This window comes from Hemicordylus capensis, chromosome 2, assembly GCF_027244095.1.
Source record: "Hemicordylus capensis ecotype Gifberg chromosome 2, rHemCap1.1.pri, whole genome shotgun sequence".
Taxonomy (NCBI): domain Eukaryota; kingdom Metazoa; phylum Chordata; class Lepidosauria; order Squamata; family Cordylidae; genus Hemicordylus; species Hemicordylus capensis.
In genome coordinates this window covers 222,621,987-222,644,562 of record NC_069658.1, presented here as the reverse complement: position 1 = coordinate 222,644,562, position 22,576 = coordinate 222,621,987, and the positions used below count along the sequence as shown (strand labels likewise).

The 22,576-nt window shown below is 45.0% G+C and overlaps 1 protein-coding gene across 2 annotated transcripts in view; it reads left to right on the top strand.

The window, feature by feature from the left end:
- Nucleotides 1–2,013: 2,013 nt before the first annotated feature.
- Nucleotides 2,014–22,576, top strand: part of LOC128342564 (uncharacterized) — a 20,819-nt gene continuing 256 nt past the window's right edge. The window contains exons 1-9 of one of the 2 annotated variants that reach the window (XM_053289973.1): nt 2,015–2,231; nt 4,173–4,324; nt 4,591–4,667; nt 5,438–5,566; nt 6,386–6,465; nt 9,017–9,122; nt 9,253–9,348; nt 21,319–21,423; nt 22,126–22,198. In XM_053289973.1, coding sequence (XP_053145948.1) covers nt 2,230–2,231; nt 4,173–4,324; nt 4,591–4,667; nt 5,438–5,566; nt 6,386–6,465; nt 9,017–9,122; nt 9,253–9,348; nt 21,319–21,423; nt 22,126–22,198 — 820 coding nt within the window. In that variant the 5' untranslated portion in view covers nt 2,015–2,229. Of the gene's footprint in view, nt 2,232–4,172; nt 4,325–4,590; nt 4,668–5,437; nt 5,567–6,385; nt 6,466–9,016; nt 9,123–9,252; nt 9,349–21,318; nt 21,424–22,125; nt 22,199–22,576 lie in introns of both variants that reach the window. The other variant, XM_053289974.1, reaches the window with a different exon arrangement.

Sequence of the window (22,576 nt, the reverse complement as noted above, 5' to 3'; positions counted from 1 at the left end):
TCAGACCATTGGTCCATCTAGTTCAGTATTGTCTACCCAGAGTGGCAGTGGCTTCTCCAAGGTTGAAGGCAGGAATCTTTCTCAGTCCTACCTTGGAGTTGCCAGGGAGGGAACTTGGAAACTAGATGCTCTTCCCAGAGTGGCTCCATCCCCTGAGAGGAGTATCTTACAGTGCTCACACATCAAGTCCCCCATTAATATGCAACCAGGGCAGACCCTGCTTAGCTAAGGGGACAAGTCATGCTTGCTACCACAAGACCAGCTCTCCTCTCCTAATCCTAGCCAACACTGGCTACTTAACAACTCACAGGTCTAGAGGCTTCAAAGGACTCACTGCAAATCTCAAAAGGCATTAGAGAGCATCTCAAGTAAGCCTCTTGGTCTGCCAGACAGAGTCTCTTGTTGTTGCCATCTGCCACGTGCTGTGCCTCGCAACATAAAGACAAGAACCAGTAACAGTCACTGGATTGCTGTGCTGGGGATGGTGGTGGTGAATTGGGCCAGTTGCTTTCTCCATGTTAAATATAAAAGAACCATCACTTTAAAAGGCACCTCTTTGCTCAGGTAGCAGGGGTTAGGGCTATATTAATATTAACATTAATAATAATTCTACTGCATCCCTCCAGCATACTGCTATTCAGGACAGCTAACAATATAAACTCTATAAAACAAGTCAATTTAATGAAAGCATAAAGAACAGATAACATGCATTTTTTAAAAAAAAAAAACCACATCCCACCCTGCGAGAGTGTCCAGCACCATGTAGTTGCTATGCTGCAGGTGTTGCATAGCAAAAATTCAAAAACGTTTACTGCACCAATTAAGCCATGAAACCAGGAGACCCACAGCTAAGACAGCTTCATTAAGACACTAGTTCTGCTGCCCAAGTCTGAGGAGTTTCACTTCGCACCTGTTCAAAGAGGCAGGGTGATGTACTTAAAAATGAATTTAAAGGGGGGGTGGGTGTGGTCTCTGTTGGAGATGGTGTTCCAGTGACATTGACCTTTTGCACCAACTATCCCAATGGCCACTAGGGGCATTGGGAGTAGAGGTGGTTAGTGAAGGTCTCCTTACCTGTCCCTGCTTGCCTCTACTCTATGACCCCTGCTTTGACTCCTCAGGTACTTCCTGAATTGAATCAATCCTCTTCCTTTCCTCTTAGAGAGGAGATGGAAACATCCCCCCCCCTCTCTCTCCAGGCTTATTCATTGAGACTATCCACAGGAGCATGCAAAACCGGGCTAAAGGAGCCCAGCCTGGTTTTGCATGCATGTGTGAACTGCCAGGATCGGGCCAATCTTGGTGGCACCACAATGGCAAATCTGCCTAACTAGCCACCCTTAAAAACAAGGTTAAGGGAGCAACCTCGTTTCCCGGGTTGTGTCAGCTGCTGCTAGCAGCTATGAGTGGCAGACCAGGGGGGGGGGATCTCAATAATGCACCATGCACTCACACCATGCATTATTGGAGCTCCAGGGGGCAGGGCGATGTGGGGCGGTGCATCACGGCACCCTGATCCTCAGAGCTACTGGCAGGAACTGGTGCTTATCTGGGTGGGTGATCCACGCACCCAAGGAGGAAGAACTGCTTGTCTGTGGGGAAAAAGTACATTTAACCAGCCTTCCTCACAGCCCACCCTCTAGCCCTTCCTGCTGCTCATGAGAAGAGGCTCACTAAGTTGCTATTAGATAGGATTAGGTCTTTCTTATCCTAATGTATTTCACCAGTAAACTAGCTAAGAAATTTAGATTCTGCAGCGTCCTTGTCTTAAATCACAAAAGAGGAGCGCCTGCAGTTCTTGGACTAGGGTAGGATACTCTGTCCGCTATGGAGTCTATTGATTCCTCAGACTTAATATTGTCTGTTCTGAGTGGCAATTGCTCTCTGGAAAGGATTGTTCCCAGCCAGAGGAGATGCCAGGGATGGAATTTGGAGCTTCATCTATGCAAAGTAAGTGTGTCAGCATTGAGCTACAGCCCCGCCCCCAATAGAACACTGCACACTGCTGGGTCTGACTACAACAACAACAACAGTAAGGCTTCCTCCTTGTGACATCATCCTCAGACTCTGCTGGTTCAACTGCCAGACTACCAGAGGTGGCTAGTGGTTTCTTCTGCCATCTCATGATCATGTTTCATCTTTGCTAGTGTGTGTGAAAGAGACAAAGTGTCAGGCAGACACAGGCCCCCACAGAGAAAGACAGACAGAGAAGGGCAATATCTTTTAACGATGTAAGTAGGAATTCTTAAAGACAAAATTATCCATGAAACATGAGGACAGTCCTGGGGTGCCCCCCCCCCAGACAGGGAAGAGTTATTGAAAGGTGGTGCTCAGCTCTAGGGAAAATGACTCCACAAAATTGCGCCTTGGCTTGGACAGAACCCGAGGATGAGGACTAGGGTAAACACTCATTTATGTATGAGAAACAAAGTTTATAGAAAAGGCAAAGGAGTCAGGATTTGAACCCACACCTCACACTCCAGAAAAACAGCCCTCTCAGTCACACAAGCAAGAACTCCATTGACTGCCTTTCATGAAACAAGCATGGGCAGGGCTGCTCATGTGAACAGCCTCTGTGAGATGTGGCAATTATTAAGTAAATGTGTTATGTGTAGACATAAGAGTGATGTATTCCCAATAATGGTTTTGTGTAGAAATGTTCCACATTTGGTGTGTTTGGAAGGATAACTGCAAAGGCCCTCTTCTCTGTGGACAATGGTTTATGGCCAGACTTAGTTACTCAATAGTACTACTCAGGAGTTACTCTAAAGCATTGCTTAATTTCAGTGGAACTTTCATCCAGTTATTTAGTCAGGATGTCAGCCAATGATTTTAAAACTTCTGCAAATTGCAGTTGGAATCAGGACTGGAATTGGGACTGGGGTCAGGATAGGACAAACCTTAAAACGTTTTTTAAAAGATACTCACTGTGAACCTGGAAGAAAAGTAACTTAGTACCAGAGAGATGCAGGGGCTATGATATGACAGAGAATCTAAGGAGGAAGTGAAGTAACATCAGATTATTACAGGAGAAACCAAGAAATCAGTTGCTTGGGAATCAAAACTGGCTAAAAAAACTTTACAAATCTTTTTAATAAAAGGATATATGCACAGGCTGGCCAGTTCAGTGGGTGAACAGATAGAAGGCAGGAGATGGGCTCCCCCCTCCCCAGCCATGATCACTTAAAAAGAGAGAGAGCAGACTCTTGCTGCTATTCGGATCTCTGGAACGCCCTGGAAAGCTCTGGAACGCTCTGCCCCTCCTACAAAATGTGGTCAGAAAAGTCTGGTCTGAACTGGGCTGTGCAAGTTCTGGTTTGGACTTTCTCTGAACCCCTCCAATTTGGGTAAAATCAGAGCATGAGCCCTTTCTCACGATTGGAGAAAGGACTCAAAAAGGGTGAGGGGAGGAGGCCTCAAAATGCTTACCTCCCCTGCAATGATCCTTTCCTACTGGCTGGGTGTGCTGATCGCTCGCTCAGATGTTTGCCAGCTGCTACCAGCAGTAGGGAGGATTGGGGGCTGAGAGACCCCTGGGACTCCCATGATACACCACGCAAGTCTGCATTGCATTATGGGGAGCCTCCTGAAGCAGGTTTGCTGCTGCACTGCCACTGGGAGCAGTTCCCGACGGTTCATACACGCCAGCAAAACTGGGCTGGGCTTGTTTAGCCCGGTTTTGCATGCATGTGTGAATAGCCCCTATGTCAGATTTTACTGATCCAACTTTGCACAGGTTTAATATGGCTTATATTATAGTGATATTATGTGGTCTAATAATCTATATCATGGGGAATATTTAGGTGGCATATCTTAGTGATTATGTACAATCCACAATCTATTTATTTAGTGAATATCTGTGTGCAAGGTATTATAGACAGATGTGTTTCTCATTGTAGTTCAAATATATAACATTGCTTGAAGTGGGGTGGGAAATGATCCTATTTCTTCTCAGGAAGACCAATACAACTCACTTCCTATTTGGTTCCAATCTAAGCACTGGAAGTAAGAGATACCAAATTAAATTGCAGATTTTCATCCAGTGGCTTTTCACAAGATGTCTGTTATGAATTGCCCATCAATGAATTCAAATCAAGTCTGCAGCCTTGAGGTACTTCAAACAGGATGGCACAGCAAACCCCATCTCTTACTTTCTCCCCACTCTATTCTAGGCTGCAATCAGCACCGCTTTCTATGGGCCTCCTCAAGAGGAAGTCAAAGGGCGAGAATCCTGCAAATAGGAGCAAAAGCCACCCTGTTGCAGGATCTAAGAAAACTGTCCAGGGTAGCTGTAGGAGTACCTTTGGCTTTGGGAATGATGAAGGTTAGAAGATGTTCTTGTCCTGGGCTGGAGGATTTGGGGGGGGGGGAGGGAAAATCTGATGATTGTGTTATTTATCTTCCTTGAAACATTCCTGCAAGGGAGGTGTGCTTTCTCATTGTTCATCCTCTTGCCTACTTCAGTTCTCTAAACAAATAAGGCTTTGGAGATGGCAAGCTGGGTTCTTTTGAAGGGGGTACTACTAATCCCTCTCCACATTCTCCATGTCTCATCCCATTCCGCCCCCCCCCCCCATTTCCCACTGGCAGCAAACACCAAGAACTATGAAAAAATCCGGGAGGACAAAATCACCAGTCTCTGGGACACCATCTACAGTGAAGTTCAGGTAGATAAAATCTCACAGGATGATCACAAGCATGTTGTTGGTTATTGATATATTTATGTAACCCTGCCTGTCAGCCAAGATGGCTTCTAAAGTTGTTCACAAGTACACAAAGATACATTGGCAACAGGAAGGCTCATTACCAATAGAATGAAATTTCCTAGGGGAGTGGTGGGAATGGGATGAGACATGAAGGCTGGAGATCTTCAAGCAGAGGTGGGGCTGGACAGCCACCTGTTGGGGATGCTCTAGCTCTGGATTTCTTTCACTGAGAGTAGATTGGACTAGATGGCCTCCAAGGCACTCTCCAACTCTATGCTTCTTTGATTCTATGTATACACGTGGAGCTACATATATCAGAGTCTTCTGATCCCTAACAGCTGAGGACAAAGTCAAAGCTCTTTCTGCCAGAGGGAAGGTGTAGGGAAAGCTTGGCGGGGGGTGGGGGGGGGGGAGGCCTAAGGGCTGGCTGATGGGGAAGTCCCCAACCAGAAAAGCAGTCCCTCCTTTGATCTGCCTAATATGACTACAGAGCAGGTCGAACCGCCACCCACCAGCAGAGAGCTTTCCATGACTTTGTTCCATTGAGATTGCAGGGAATGCCCAGCTTCTCCTATCATTTTTCGGATTATCTCTGAAACAAGAGAATATTGTACAAGATTCACAAACTGCCCCAAGAGAGGGCTTTACAGCAAGCTATCCAGGAAGGGTGCCTGGACCATTCTGCAACAATGACTTTCTTTGACTAATGGCCCAATTCCTGCAATTTTCAGACCAACATTTCCAGCGTAGATAAGCTGTACCATATTTACAATAAAGCCTATATGGCTATAAGTCATCAGAAGGAAACACTCGATGACCAGTCCTGTGATAGCAAAGAGGTTTACGTGGAGAGATTAGTGGTAAGTGAAATGTAGAAATACATCTGGAATGTGGCAACTAGTTGGTAGGAGGGAGGCAGGCTGATCAGCCCTGGGATTGGGTTGGGAGAAAAGTTGTATGGAAGCCAAGTTCCTGGACATGGCTGATGAAAAGGACCAGCAAACTGACGAAATTCAGGCTAGATCTGGGGTTCCCAACCTTGGGTCCTCAGATGTTTTTGAACTACATCTCCCATCACCCCCAGATTCAGTGAGCTTCAGGGATGAGAAGAGTTGAAGTCTCATCATCATCTGGGGACCCAAGGTTGGGAACCCCTGGAATAGAAGATAATATAATCAAGTGGATTCATAACAGATTGGAAATCCATACACAAAGATCAATGGCATATGATGTGGAATACCTGGCTTGGCCATAGCACATGTAAAAAGGATATTGAAATGCAGTCAAGCACAAGTAGACCATGAGCCAGCAGTTTGATGCCACTGCAAAAAAGGCTAAAACAATGTTAAGCTTTATAAAGAGAACCATAGTGTCAATGGAGATTCTCAGGGTTGCAGAAAACTAGTCTTATAAAGGAAGGTTGAATGAACTGTGGTATAGTTGACTTGAAGAAGAACATGATAACAACATTCTTCAAATATCTGAAAGCCTGTCTCACTGAGGACAGCAAAGCCTTATTCATCTTCTATGAATTATCAGTAGATGAAAAAGGAGCTCAGAAAAAAACAAGTGGGTGGTTCAGTTGAGAGAGAATGGTCAGAGTGGGGCTAGAGCAGCATTTCTGGACTTCCTAAGGGTTGGTTCTCAACTGCTCCATTTTGTCCCTTGATCTTCCCCAGAAAGAGATGGAGAAATCCTATCTCAAGCCAGAAGCCATCTACATCCACATAGCTGGAATGATGACAAGCTACACCTTGAGGTATCTTTTTTCCTTTGAAGGGTAGGCAAGATATCTTTTCATAGCAGTAGAGATGGAAGGGTGGACCAGGTCAGGGAACCTTAGATATTCAGGAATGGGAACAGGCCAGTCAAGACCTAGGCAGGAGGAGGAGATCAATAAAAATGGGGGGAGGGGGTTGCCCATTGGCCCTCCACTTTTTTCAATGATTTTTTGAGTGAAACACTAAGAAAGAGTGGCTCATGTGAGACTAATGCTGTACTAGTACAAACATGTTGCATTATTGCAAGTCTGTTGTGTTAGCTAGTCCTACTAGTCGCTCTCTTAGGAAAGGAGAGCTAGTCTTGTGGTAGCAAGCATGACTTGTCCCCTTAGCTAAGGAGGGTCTACCCTGGTTGCATTTGAATGGGAAACTTGATGTATGAACACTGTAAGATATTCCCTTCAGGGGATGGAGCCACTCTGGGAAGAGCAGAAGGTTCCAAGTTCCTTTTCTGGCATCTCCAAGACAGGGCTGAGAGAGACTCCTGCCTGCAACCTTGGAGAAGCCTCTGCCAGTCTGTGTAGACAACACTGAGCTAGATGGACCTGTGGTCTGACTCTGTATATGGCAGCTATCTGTGTTCCTATGTGAGGAACTTGCATGCCAGACAACTTTTGCATTGGTTCAACAAGTTGTGCTTGCACAACCTGTGAAACACCTCCTGCTGTGAAACCTCTTCCTGAGTCCATATATGCTCCAGGAAATGATGTCATGCTACTTACTATTCTTGTTGCACAAGTGTAATGTTTGCACAAGTGACCCAAGAGCGCAAGAGATTGTGAAACTTTGAGCATCTGCTCAGTTATGCATACTTCTTGAGTGGATGCTTCTTTGTCCATTGTACTAGCATAGTATTCATTTGGATGGCAGTCACTAGGCATTTCTTCCTACCTTGGTAATATGCTGGGTAAAAGTGGTGGGTAGGATGACACCACTGGAACCTGCGCCTACCTCTCACATGATTACTTTTCCCTCCTTCAGGCACCTAGCTTTTAACTCATGCATGGCCAAAAATCAGGGAAAACTCAGCACAGCTCCCAAACCTGGATAGGACACTTGTCTAGTTAACAATAATGAGAACAGCCTTACTGTTTCTGGGAGGGGCCAGAAAGATTTGGACTCCTCCAACTCCTAGCAAGTGACCACTGGTATTCAGAGAAGTTTGGGAAGCACAATCTAATTGCCTCAGGATTCAATGGCCACGTTTGCATGTAACACAAAACCAGAGGTCCCTTTACCTCTGGTTTCAGAAACTTTATGTCCAAATACAGCCAACCTTAGTTTTGTTAAGAAATTGATCTGCAGTTTCCCTCACCACATTCTATTTTGTACCTTCAGTTTGTAGTGAGTTTTGCCACCTTTAACTCTAGTTCTATGGTGCCAGTGTTACATCCAAACGCTGGCATCACTGTTTCCCCTTTATGCAACCAGAGTTGAGGGAGGAAGTTCCTCCCTTGCTCCAGCTGGCTGCCAGGGCTGTCTTTCATTAAAGAAGGAAGCCCAGGCAACCAGTTCCCCGTCCTCTCTGCAGTAAGCAAGACTGCAGAGAGGGAGCTCTCCATTTTGATGGGAGGGGGGGCATGGAACCATGGGTCCATTGAAGGATCCGTGTTATGTCCGTAGGTTACCAATTCTATTCTCCTTTCAACTGCACGTTGGAATCCTCAGATTACACAGTGGCCTAGCTGTTTGTCAGGGTCTGAAGCCAGAATTTTATAGAACTTGGGCTTCTGAGGGCTGCATAGGAACATAGAAAGCTGCCTTCTACTGAGTCAGACTTTTGGTCTATCTAGCTCAGTACACAGACAGCAGCAGCTTCTCCAAGGTTTCAGGCAGGAGTATCTCTCAGCCCTATCTTGAAGATACCAGGGAGGGAGCTTAGAACCTTCTGCATGCAAGCATGCAGGTGCTCTTGGGTGTCTAGTGTGACAGATATTAGGGATATAATCACCTTTCTTTATTTCATTTTGATTCAGCTAGACCTAGAGATGATTACCTACATGTAAACATTTTTACCGATAACTTTTAGGAGAAAAAGGTAGAAATTTAGATGGAAGTCAGGTGGCCTTCGGGCATCTCACTTGACTCTTTTCTTTATTTATAGTTTGTAAGTAAAATGTTCCTTGAACATTATTTCATTAAACCTTGAAACTATTTTCATGAAACCCTGTGCAATCAGTGCTATGTTTGATGTCTTAAGCTTTGTCTGTGTGCTGTACTAGAAGCCATATATGCTTTACTAGAAGCCATATACGTAGACTAGTAAACTAGTATTTCTATAGAAGTTATCTAGTATTTTTATAGAAAACTAGTATTTTTATAGAAGTTATTATCTTTAAATATTGCCATTATAATACTCTCATAACATGTACTCATATGCAGTGGCTGGAGCCTTGCACTCAACAGTTTCCCGATATAGCTTACAGCTAATCTAAATACTGGGATGCAAAGGATTATCCACCAGAGGCAACCTCAACATTAGATCACTCACTCTCTCCCCGTCACACTTTTCTCCCTCCATTCTGCCAGCAAACTGCATCCTCCAATCTCTCCTGAAACAGAGGGCTCTCTCATCCGGCAGAGTATTCGTGGGATGGCAGCATGCTACCTAGGCAGAGGGGACATCTGCAGCAAGGTAAATTCTCATCCAACCTCAAAAATACCTTGGCAAGTACAACTGTGAACTGGGTGGGATGGTGTATCCCAGACAAAATAGGAAGAAGCTAAGGAGCGCAGTCACCCATGGATTTTTGGTTTCCTTTTAGGACCTTCAAGAAAATGCCACTGAAATACTCACAATGATGGTTTGCAGTTTGCTCAGTGAGAAGCCATCCACCGTGCATGTTCTTCATATCTTGGGGGTAAGCTTCTTGAAGAGAAACATGCATCAAATGTCTCTTTCATTTAAGCCTGGAGTGTCCAAAACTGCTGCCTGGGAAGAGCCTGGCATAATTACCACTCCCCTCCCCTTTTGATCAGCAGAATCAACCACCATGCACCACTGGAGCTCTTCCATTCTTGGCAGACAGATGGAACATGCTGGAGTTCTTTTGCAAAATGCTGCTGAGCAGAATTAAGAACAATATTTAGGTCTACAAATGAACACTTGAAAATAATCTAAAAACCAAAGAATGGCAGGGACTCACTTCTTTTATCCTAGAGCCGGGTAAAGGCTAACAGGGTAAACCTTGTGTCCCCAGATGTTGAACTACAACTCCCATCACCCCCAGCCACAATGGCACAAGATCTTTCACAAAGATGTTGAGCGATCTGGAGACCCAATCTTAGGAAGAATGGTTGACAAAATAGGGTATGTTTAGCCTGGTGAAGAGAAATCTATGGGGAAATAATGATAGCCAAAGACCTGAAGGGCTCTCATGGAGAAGGAGAAGATTTAGGGCTCACTCTCATGAATGTATGGGGGTTAGGCTTGAGGGAAGGGCCGCCAGAAACATATCTAGGGAAAACAGCGCCTAGGGCAAGCACTGAAATTGCGCCCCTGTCCAAACATCGGACGCCCATCTTTCAGATGGGTGCATATGCAGAGTTGCAGAGTTGGACCAGGGCCAACAGAGCTGGACAATATGCAGAGTTGGACTGGGGCCACCATTCTCCACGTCTTGTACTGAACAAGATCTCTTAAGCAAGCAGCATAGATGGGAAGATAACAGAATTTTAAATGCACCTCGGGACTCAGAACAAAATCCCTTTGGATTTATTTCATGCATCTAGAAAATGAAGTAGCTGCATTGCTATTACCTGCTCTGCCTGAATGCTCATACTGACAGGTATTTAAATTTTATCTGGTATGAATGTAGGTGAATGGTAATACATTTATTTTTCTGTTTTTCCACCAAAATGCCCTTAAAACCTCATGAGATAATTACAAATAGGGAATGGGAAGGAGTCAATGATAGTTCAGTCATAAACATGTATCTGATAGAGACTGGCTCATGAGATTTTCAAGAAGGGGAATTTAAAATGAGAAAGTCAGAGATGAGCAAGGGGAGAAGAAAGGTATATTCTGGACAAGAATTGCAAACTAATGGCATTGAAAAGAAGGATATTAGAACAGCAGCCTTTTCTACTTTAATAGCTGCATGGCAAATGGAAATATAGCAGGTGAAGCTTTTCACATCACTGCACCTCCAAAGCTTCACCTTTTAAAATTTCTGCCTGTTGTGAAGCTGCCAAAAGCACAGGTTCCTTGCCAGAAAAGAAGCTATATTCCATACCTAATCCAGTCACCTTTTCTGTTGCTACCTCATACCATCCGGCTCCTTTTAAAGCTTTTGCTAATTAGCATATGTCCTGCCCTGGAGTGAGCATAGGATGATAACCCAGGAGATGTCCTCTACCACAGCAGCTGAGAATTAAACATTTTGCTAACATTGCTAGTACCAAGATGTACTTTTTACCTTCTCCTAGATAAATCATACTTACTGCTGCAAGGAAAGGCATTGGAAGCTCAATATTGATTTCTGCAAAACCCAGAGAGTCAAAAAGAAATTGAACTCCAAACTGTACTGAACTTTTATTTTTATTCCAGAATTGGAACTATCATTTGAAAGTCTTCACTGAACTAGAATCAGAACAAAACTCTAACAAAATTCATGTTATGAGTTAAAAATGAGTTTGACCAAAAATAGCTGACATAGTACACTTACTGGCCCCAACTATGAATCATGAGACATTAAAACTCCTGTCTAGGAGGATTTTTAAACATAGTGGGTTTGTCTAAGCTTCTGTACTATGCCGTCCTTTTTATGGGGTAGGAAACAGCAGTTATGACAAAGACTTGCTGCTTTAAGGGTTAAGGGTACAGCCGACAAGGCAAACAGCCTGATACTGTGACTCTGGCTAGCTGCTTCTGATTGGAGCCTGAAGCTACAGCCTTCAAGCTCCAAACCAATTAATTCGAGCAAAAGTATTTCTAAACCTTTTCATATCTGGGATGCAGGCTCCTCCCACCCCCACCCAGAAAGCCCTCCTTTCCCTGCCTTCCCTCACCCTCTCCACCTCTCCCTTCTTTACTTTGGAGTCTCTGGAGGAGGGGGCGGGGGCAGAGGACAGCAGACAGGATCTTCCCTTCCCTGCCGCCATGGAGTCCTGCATCAAGCCAAGAGCTGCATCCCCTTCCTGCTGCTCCTGTTTTGAAAATTAGGTCCCCCCACCCCCTCCCTCTAGTGGTGTAGCTTAGCTGGAAGGGCAAGGAGGCAACAAAACCCAGAGCAGTGCATACTGGGAAATGTAGTTCCTTGAAGGAGTGCATCCATTGCTGTAGTCATTCACAGAACTACGAGTCCCAAAATGCACAGCTCTGGAATTCAGTAAGGGCAGTATTTCAAGTTAGGCTACACCTACACTCGGCAGTGGGCAGGCACCCCTTGTGATTTCCTGTTGGATCCACTCAAGGGTAGCCTAGTTGGGAATGCTGCCTGCATGGACTTGATTCTGGAGCTGCTGAGCCCGCTGATTCAGAAGGAACTTGCAGTTGGCAAGGGTAGGGGCGTGGCACCCTCTCACTCTCACACATACAAGAGAGATTTGACTCATTTGAGCAGTACTTGAGCGGTGGGCAAAAATGGCAGGCAGAGGCAGCAGCAGCAGCACACCATGAAGTAATGCGAATGCCCCCATCAGCAGCTGCTTAGTCCACTCATCCACGTGTGTAAACAGAACCCTTTGCCTTTTCTTCCCTCACAGCCCTGCGCTGAAGATAGATTTCCTAGGTGGTCTCGTGCAGCCCTGAAGAAGCATAGCAAATGCTGATTGTATCCCTGCGCTGATTCTGGTGCGGGGGCGCCATGCACACGCAGTGCCCCAGCAAGCCAATGGAAGAGCACTCGCCCGCCAGTGCCACCCACCCGGACTCAGCAATGGCGGGGGAGGGAATTGTTTTTTTAAATTAAAAAAAAAAATTGTGGAGGTTGGGGGTGGGTGGGGCATGGCAGGCACCCTGTGCCCCCCTGCAACTGGCACCTAGGGCATGTGCCCTGCCAGCCCCACCCTGGTTCCACCTCTGGGGAAGGCACACTCTTACCTTGTGCCTCCCAGACAACCAGTGTCTCCTTTGGGCTCTGCAGCTTGTGTGCCCACATGAATGCCACAATGGTGTTCTCCATTGCTGAAACTGGGAGCTGCCCCCCCCCCCATATATCACAATGCATTGCAGGAGCAGCGGAGAGGCAGCCCTCGGTAGTGCAGTAGCTGTCCTCTCGCTGGCCCCACTTTCCACAGAACTCTTTGGTAAAGCAGTCTGAGAACAGTTTAAAATGTGCCAGTGCTTCAGGCAACCCAAATAAGAAGGCTGGATGTCTCTCTTTGTGTCCTACCTCACTTTTAACTTGATCTGGGCTGCCCAGGTTCAAAACTGCTGAGTTGGGAGGACTCCCAGTGCCCCAAATGACCACAGATTCCTGGGTTAACCCTCCCCTACCCAGGAATCTGTGATCATGAGAACTGTTGCAGAGTGTGTTCTGTCTGCATGCTGTACAGAGCAAAACACCAGTGAAAGGGTTTTAAGATAACTTTTGAAGTCCTTGTTTCTGTAAATATCTCAAGAAATATTTCACATCTATATGCTTGGTTCTAGGGTTAACACTCTCTGTTTGTACAAGAGCAATGCAACCTTGATTATCTTCTAAGATTTGTGTGGGTTCTCTTCAACATTGACCCAAGTCAGTCAATAGTTGTCGCAGCCAGATTACTTCTGTACTAGCTTGTGCAGCTGTGAAGTATTCTACTTCTGTAGAAGAAATGCTAATTCTTGTTTTCTGGGGGGAACCCCCCCCCAGAAACTTGTTTTCTGTTGGTCCAACTGATGAGTCCCCCTCCAAGCAAAAACAGATAGCTGCTGGTAGATTTTCTATCAAAATTGTCTCCAGTCAATTCATCCACATATCCACTTAGACTGCATTCAGAAGTTGCTGGAAGGCATAGATTAAGTCCACCCGAGAAGGTTATCGGATCCAATAGGATTCCAAGAAGCCTTGGAAGGATTTGGTGTTGGCTCTGCCAGTGAGCCTGTTGACACTCTGTTGGAGAATGGGAACAATCAACTTGATTGTCCTCTCCAAGCTGCTTCAAAACTGGCCCCTTGGTATACAGAGTAACTATGGGGGCTGAAGTGGCAAGGTAGATGACTAGAATGTAAGTGGAGAAAGACTTGACTTGAATCCAACAGATTATATACATAAAGCATGTTGGAAGATCTATGCTCAGGCAATACATGCAGCAAAGAAGTGATTCTTTTCTGCCTGTATCACATCTGCAAGTTCACATCCAGTGGAGTTGTTCAGGGTCATGAAGGGGCTGGTGTGCATGCCTTCCCCCTTGAACCAGTACTTGGAACCAACAATTACTCACTGTGACATTTTTAATGAATTTTTATGTGGACAAAATCTCTTGTATTCAGGCCGACTTGGATTCAAACTCCACTATTGTTACAATGTCTGATGCCGAGCTGTCATGCAGCTCCTCTTATGTGATGACTCTGGATTAGTTTCAGTTTGTGACTCCTGAGGATGTGGACTTGTTGCTTGGAATGTTGCAGCCTACCACCTGCCCTCTTGATCCTTGCCCAACATGGCTTATTCTATCTGGCAGGGAGGCTGTTGTAAAGGGCCTGGCCCTGGTAGTGATCATAAATGCATCTCTGAGGGAGGGCAGGATGCCTTCTTGTCTTAAGGAGACAATCATTAGACCACTTCCGAAGAAGCTTGCCTTGGATTCCCTCAGAGTCAAGCAACTACAGGCCTGTCTCCAACCTTCCATGGCTGGGCAAGATGATTGAGAAGGTGGTAGCACCCCAGCTCCAGGTGGTCTTGGGGAAAACTCATTAACTAGACCCATTTCAAACTGGCTTTTGGGCAGGCTATGGGGTGGAGACTGCCTTGGTCAGCCTGATGGATGATCTCCAATTGGGAATTGACAGAGGGAGTGTGACTCTTTTGGTCCTCTTGGATCTCTCAGTGGTCTTTAATCCTATCGACCATAATATCCTTCTGGGATGTCTGAGGGGGTTGGGGGTTGGTGGCTGCTCCTACCTCATGGGCAGATTCTAGATGGTGTCTCTTGGAGACTGTTGTTCCTCAGAATCTGAACTTTCGTGTGATGTCCCTCAGGGCTCCATACTATCGCTGTTTTTTAACATCTACATGAAACTCCTGGGAGAGATCATCAGGAGATTTGGTATAGGATGTTATCAATATGCTGATGATACCCAACTCTATTTCTCCATGTCAACATCATCAGTAGAAGGCATAATCTCCCTGAATGCTTGCCTGGGGGCAGAAATGGGCTGGATGAGGGATAACAAACTGAGGCTGGATTTAGATAAAATGGAGGTACTTATTGTGTGGGGTTGGAACTCAGGAAACTATTTTGATCTGCCAGTTCTGGATGTGGTCACGCTACCCCGGAAGGAACAGGTATGCAGCCTGGGGGTGCTTCTTGATCCAAACCTCTCCCTGGTGTCCCAGGTTGAGGCGGTGGCCAGAGCTGCTTTTTATCAGCTTTGGCTGATACGCCAGCTGTGTCCATTTCTTGAGATGAATGACCTCGAAATGGTGGTACATATTCTGGTAACCTCTAGGCTGGATTACTGCAATGCGCTCTATGTGGGACTGCCTTTGTACATAGTTAACGGTTTGGGCCCTGGATACCTGAGGGACCATCTCCTCCCAAGGGTTACTGCCCGCTTGACGAGGTCATCCGAGGGGGCTTTGCTCTGGGTGCTGACAATGAGGGAGGCTCGGTTGTTGTGCATGCGGGACAGGGCCTTGTCTGTTGCTGCCCCCAGACTCTGGAATGCTCTCCCGGTGGCTATTCGCTCCTCGGTCTCCATCACAGCTTTTAGAAAGAGTGTAAAATCTTGGCTTTTTGCCCGGGCAATTATTTGATTATCTGTTGCTGCTCTTTGTACTCTGTATTGCTTTTATGCTTTTGTTTTAAATTTTAAGTCAGATTTATTTATTATTTTTCACTTAATAATTTAATTGTGTCTATTTTACCACCTTGTTTTTAATTTTGCTGTAATCCTTGGGATTGTTTTAATGAAAGGTGGTATATAAATTTAACAATAAATAAATAAAATAAATAGTCCAGAAATTGCAATTGGTCCAGAATGTGGTGGCCAGGTTGGTCTCTGGGTCTTCTAGGAGAGACTATATTACTCCTGTGTTGAAAGAATTACAGTGGCTGCCAAGACTTTTCCGGGAAAAATACAAGGTGCTGTTTACTCCCTATAAAACCCTAAACAGCTTAGGCCCTGGGTATTCACCATGAGTCCCATCGCCTGTTAAGATCATCTGGAGAGGTTCGTCTACAGTTGCCACCAACTCGTTTGGTGGCTATTCGGGAACGGGCCTTCTCTGTTGCTGCCCCAGGACTTTGGAATGTGCTCCCTGTTGAAATAAGAACCTCCTCATCTCTGGCAACTTTTAAAAAGGCACTGAAGACATATTTATTCACTCAGGCTTTTAATTAGATTTATAGTGTTAATATTTTAATGTTCAGTTTTAAATGATTTTATTATTTTAATAATTTTAATTGTTTGATTTAATCCTTTAAATAATTTTAATTGTAGACCACCCAGAGACACAATTTTTGGGCAGTATAGAAATATGTAATAAAAATAAATAAATAAACTAAGGTGTAAAGTTCCTTTTAGGCAATGTATAACCCTTTTTGCTGCATCCCAGTCCTTCTGATTTGGTGTTGAGACCTTCCTGCATAAGTTCCCAATTGCTGCTGCAATACTGGGTCGTGTGACAGAGGCAATGTATAACAATTTCCCAGTTACCGTATATACTTGAGTATAAGCTGAATTTTTCATCACCCAAAATGTGCTGAAAAAATCAGCCTTGGCTTATACTTGAGTCATCTATCTGCCCGTGCTAAAATGTCCCCCTGTAATAAAGTACATACTGGTCACAATATACCCCACTGATGTCTCAATTAATGTAATTTTATTGGCATTTATTTTGATTATTGAAACTCACCAGTAGCAGCTGCATTTCCCACCCTAGGCTTGTACTTGAGTCAATCAGTTTTTTGGGTTTCTTAGGTAAAATTAGGTACCTTGGCTTATATTCAGATTGGCTTATACTCGAGTATATACAGTACTTCTCTATATTGTTGTTTGGCAACAATGTACTCTGTTCCTTGCTCTCCTTTAAGTAACTGGTTTCCATGGGAGTACTTACTGCCTTTGCATCTTTCATTCCAAAGTTCTCCATTATTTCTTCTATTTTGCAACTTTGACTGAGGAGGTAGCTCCCATCATCTTCTCTTTCTATCTGTATTCCCAATGATCTGCTTTATTTCTGGTGAAGTTTTCATTTATGAGTACTTCATTTATTTTTGCATTCCAAGCCCTTGTGGCCTGTTTTAGTACATATATTCTCTTGTACAACTTGCATACAAAGTCAGGTCTTTCTCTATCTTTGAAACCTGGCAGCTGTTCCACATAGATTTCTTCATTAAGCTTGCCATACAAAAAGGCTGTTTTTACATCTAAATGTTTGATATGCATTCCTCTTCTGCCGGAGGCCCGGGTAGACCGGGCCTCCGGCAGAAGTTCCAACAGGCGTCGTATCGCGCGTGCGTGCGCGTGCCCCAGGCCCCAGTTGGGCCAGAGACTTTGCCGAGAGAGGAGCTCTGTTCGCGGGCTCTTCTCTTTTTTTGGAAACAATGTGGTGAGCACTCGCAGGGGGCGGGCGGGTGGGAGGGAGGGCGGGATGGCGGCAGTAGTTTACTAACTTTTGGCCCTAATCCGCTCGCGGGGGGGGGGGCCGGCGGGGGCGGCTGGTTTCCAGCACCCAAATTACAAAGTAGAATACGGCCTCTGGCGGGGGCAAAGAGGCGGGAGGGGTAAGCAAACCCTCCCCGCCCTAAAAGAAAGGCCCCCCTTCGGTGCCGGTCTGGACTGCTCCGGACCACGCACATCCCTACTTGCTAACACTGAACCTCATTTGCCATTTTGTCGCCCACTCCGCCATTCTAGAGAGATCCTTTTGGAGCTGCTCACAATCCATTTCAGATTTCACTGCCCGGAAGGGTTTGGTATCATCTGCAAATTTGGCCACTTCGCTGCTTACCCCTGCTTCTAGATCATTTATGAATAAATTAAAAAGCACCGGTCCCAGTACAGATCCCTGGGGGACCCCTTCTTTCTTCCTTCCATTGTGAAAACTCTCCATTTATACCTACCCTCTGTTTCCTGTCTTTCAACCAGTTAGCAATCCACACATGTACTTGTCCCCTTATCCCATGACTGCTAAGTTTCCTCAGGAGTCTTTGATGAGGAACTTTGTCGAAAGCTTTTTGGAAGTCCAGGTAGACTATGACAACTGGATCACCTTGATCCACACACTCGTTGACACTCTCAAAGAAGTCCAAAAGGTTGGTGAGGCAAGATTTACCTTTGCGGAAGCCATGCTGGCTCACTCCCAGCAGGGCCTGTTCTTCTAGGTGCTTTACAATTTTATCCTTGAGGATGCTTTCCATCAATTTGCCTGGAACGGACGTTAGGCTAACCAGCCTGTAATTTCCCGGATCGCCCCTGGATCCCTTTTTGAAAATCAGTGTTATATTTGCTACTCTCCAGTCCTCTGGTACAGAGCCCGATTTCAGGGATAAGTTAAATATTTTAGCCAGGAGGTCGGCAATTTCACATTTGAGTTCTTTGAGGACTCTTGGATGGATGCCATCCGGCCCTGGTGATTTGTTAGCTTTCAGTTTTTCCAGACAGTTTAGAACATCATCCCTTGTCACTTCTATCTGACTCAGTTCTCTAGCCTCCATCCCTAAAAAGCCTGGTTCAGGAACAGGTATATGCTTAGTATCCTCTGCCGTAGACCGGAATCTGTCAGCATGCAGCTAATCATTTCAGCTAGGGTTCTATTTTTGTGTTCTGCCACTCTATTCTGTTCAGGCATGTACAGGACTGGTTTGTGATTCTGTATTCCATGAGCTCTTAAGAAGTCCTCAGTTTTCTCTGTGAACTCGCCTCCATTGTCATATTGAAGTAAAAGTGCCTTGTGCTGAAATCTGTTACTTGCCTCCATTGTCATATTGAAGTAAAAGTGCCTTGTGCTGAAATCTGTTACTTGCCATGGCTACATGGTTTTGTAGTTTTCCCAACACTTCATCCTTGTGCTTCATGAGATAGTTAACTGCATTGATACTTGCATTGGGCCACATACATCATTCTATATGAGATAAAGTGGTATTGAAGCTCTGGTTTGGCTTGCTTTGGGAAGTGTTACTCTTGTGGCCTTGGCTCTGATACAGTCACACTTCATAGTCAATGGACAGGCTAACATCACAAGGTCTTTTGTCAGGTGCTGTTTTGTCAGTTCCTTTACACTTTCAGGGTGTCTGTGGCCCACATGTCGATGCCATAGGTGAATGCAGTTGTCATGTTACTTATGTGTGTTGCGTTTCACCTTCTCCATCACTGTGCTTAAGTGATACAGATGTTCATCTGCAATTGCTCTGGCCAGGGTTTTTGTCCCCTCTTGGATTGTGCACTCATTACCTTAGAACTTATTTATTTATTTATTAGATTTATATACCGCCCTTCCGATATGGCTCAGGGCGGTTCACAACATGATAAAAACAATTAAAAACAAATTAACAATTAAAATCAAACTATTAAAACACAATAAAACCAATAAAACAGCTAAAAGCCCTGAAAATCAGGGCAACAATTTAAAACAGTTTAAAACAATCATTTAAAACTCTGGAAGGCCAGGCCAAATAAGTACATTTTAAGGTCTCTCCCGAACGACAGCAATGATCTCAGATTACGAATTTCTGCCAGGAGTGCATTCCATAGCCCAGGAGCAGCTACAGAGAAGGCCCGCCTCTGCGTCGCCACCAGATGAACTGGTGGCAACTGGAGACGGACCTCCTCAGATCACCTTAACGTGCGGTGGGGATCATGTAAACTTAATGCTGAGTCCTTTGGTTGTCATGCGCTTAACTGATAAGAGACCACCTTCCATCAGGAAGGTGGTCTGTGATACCTTTTCCTGGTATAGTGAGGAGGCCCCATCTACCTTGGCGCAGTTAGAAATTGTTGTTCAATTCCCTGTGCAGTTATGCTGCTTCCATCTGCACGATAAAGTTTTTCCTTATTGCTTAAGTCCAGTTCTGTGAAAAAGTTTATATCACTGGTCATAGTAGCACCAGAGTCAATGCAGCAGCCCTGGGATGAGTACTCTGTGTTGCTTTGAAGCATCCACTCCATTGTTCTATGACGCCTTTGCCTTTTGCTTAGGTGCTTGTGGAGACTTTATTTGCAGTTTCCATTGTTCTGCCTTCCATATGGAGCAGTCTTTCTTTAAATGTCCCTCTTTCTTGCACTGGAAACATGCTCTTGTTTCCTTCTTGTGTGCCTTGTCACTTGCAGTCTTCAGTGCAGCTTCTCCATTTTAACTGATACTGTCCTCCATGACTTCCTTTCTGCACTGGAATTCATCCAGAAGTCTGCCTCTCACAAATTCCAGTGTTAGGTCTTCCTCAAGCCTTGTCTCAAGGGCATTTATGAGGGCACCATAGGAGTCAGGCAGGCTACAGAGTAATAGGGCTACTATGTGACTTTTGTGTCTTCCCCAGTTCTGTGCAGTTGTGCCACCACTTCCAGCATGTCATTCATGTGGTCAAACCAGTTGTTTCATGCAGATTTCTTAGTGCATTCCACATGCCCTTTGCTGTAGCCTCATTCCTTATGTGAATTAATTGGTCATCTTCCACTAGTAGACTAATGGTTGACCGTGCCTATCTATCCTTCCTATCCCATTCTTGGGGATTTGCTGCTCATCTGTCTGTGATAGTAACCTCCCACAAGTCATCCTTTGCTACAAGCATTTCTCCTTTAAACTTTCATAGCTGATGATTTCCGTTATTCAGCTTTCCCACAGGAAGTTTAAATACAGAGCCGCAAGCAATTTTTTCTTTTAAAAACCCTAGCTTAGCTTACTTGTATTCAGCAGGTTTCCTCTTAGAGGATCTCCTTGTGGCTTTTGCTCTTTCCAAGCTGCTTCAAGGTTTTCTGCTCCTCAGGGTCATTCTGGACTGTGTACTATAGTACACAGAAGAAGAAGTCTGAGCCCATAACCTTTTGCAGAGTGTGTTCTGTCTGTGTGGTGTACAGAGCAAACACCAGTGAAAGGGTTTTAAGATAACTTTACTTGTGAGACAAAAGCACTCAGAGATAATACAGAACTTGCTTCTGACTCATACACAAAGGAACAGGAACAGGAAAGAGAACAGAAACTCCTAGCTAGTCTAACCATTAAAGAGGAAACTATAGTGCCCCTTCTGCCTTCATAGTAGATTACATGCAAACTATACAGCAAGAGGCTGCAGCTGTTGCATATCCCAACAAGAATCCTTTATTCTCTGTTGCTTCTGTGTACTTGAATCAATGGGTTGAAATGGTAAGAAGCAGATTTACACAAGACATTAGGAGGAATTTCATAACTTTAAGAGTTTTTAGACAGTGGAACAGTGCCTTGTGCAGTGGTGGACTCTCGCTGGAGGTGTTCCAACAGTGCCCGAATGGCCATCCAATGGTTTAGCAGATTCCTTCATTGAGCATGGGACTGAACTAGAAGGCCTCCAATGTCCCTTCCTATGATTCTACAATTCACCTTGTGCACAGACTCCTGATTTCTTCCTTTTTAATATAAATCCTTCTTTAGATGCATTTGTTTTGTTTGATAGCACAAGATCTGCCCAGTGATTGTCAGTAAGTGTGGTATTGATAATGTTATTTCATGTCAGTACAGTTCTGAGGTGATCTCATTTTCAATCTGCAGTATTTTAACATTTGTATCCAGAGCATCTGTGAAACCATGCAATCCATGGCGATGCAGATCTGCATCCCGCTGCTGCGCTATGCTAGTTATCTGCGTGATGTGGATGTAAGTACCTCATATGCTTACATGTTTTTTACTCTGAAGGGCTGCATAGGGAATATAATCAGATAATTGGGTCCAGTCCACCTTTGCTTCTCTCTCTAGGAGTTGGAGGTTGGCTTTCTCAGCTCTAACAGGCCTTAAAATGTGTCAGACTCTGGAGCAGGTCTCCTCACTCCAATAACATGTAGGAAACATGAAGGTCTCCCTAAACATGTAGGTCACCCTGCTCTGTAACATGGAGGAAACCCACTTATCAAGTTGGGGTTGAGTTCCCCTTTGTTTGCAGGAGAGCATTTGGGATTGCTGCAAGGAAGTTCTCCCCATCCTGGGCTGCCCACCATCCACTCAACAGGGTACTTTCTGGCATAACCAGACAAACAGGTACTTTGGGATTCATTGTAGGGTGCATGGTCCATTGTATAGTTTGGTCCCACATGGAGACAGGAAAGTAGGGACCTGACCCAATGGGGGAAGAGGTAACCTTCTGGGTTAAGCTTGTGAGGGGAAGAGGGGCAAAAGGAACACAACTCAATAAGCCAAGGGTGGCCAGCCTGACATTCTCCCGGTATTTTTGGACTACAACTTCCATCATCCCAGCCACAACTGGGAATGATGGAAATTGTAGTCCAATAGCATCTGGAGATCCTCAGGTTGGCCACCCCTGCAATTAAGGCCTCTGGTTGAGGATTTTATCAATCTCTCCAGATGCAGGAAGTGAGATCCAAGATTCCTCCATCGCTCTACACAGCTTGGACTAGTCTGAGAGGACAATGCCAAGGTAAATCCGTTGCCAAGAGACCAGGGAAGTCAGAGTAACTGTTCCTGGAAGCGCATGAAAAGCTGAGGCGATTCCCTCCCCACACGATGATCATTCTATACAGCCTTGGCTGGGCTTGGAGGAGCCAAAGGGCCCACCTCTTTTCAGGAGCATTTTTGAGACTTCCCCGACAACCAGGGCTTGGAATGCCAGCCTTGCTATGGGGAAAATATGGGTCTTTCTAAGAACATCCTTATAAGTGCACTGCAGCTCTGGAAGCAGTAATGCATCACTACCCAATTTAGGAACCCCAATATCACCCCCAGCCCTTAAAAATTGCACACTGTGTACAGTTACTTCTACATGCCTTTCCTGAGTCAAATGAATGTGGCATATTAA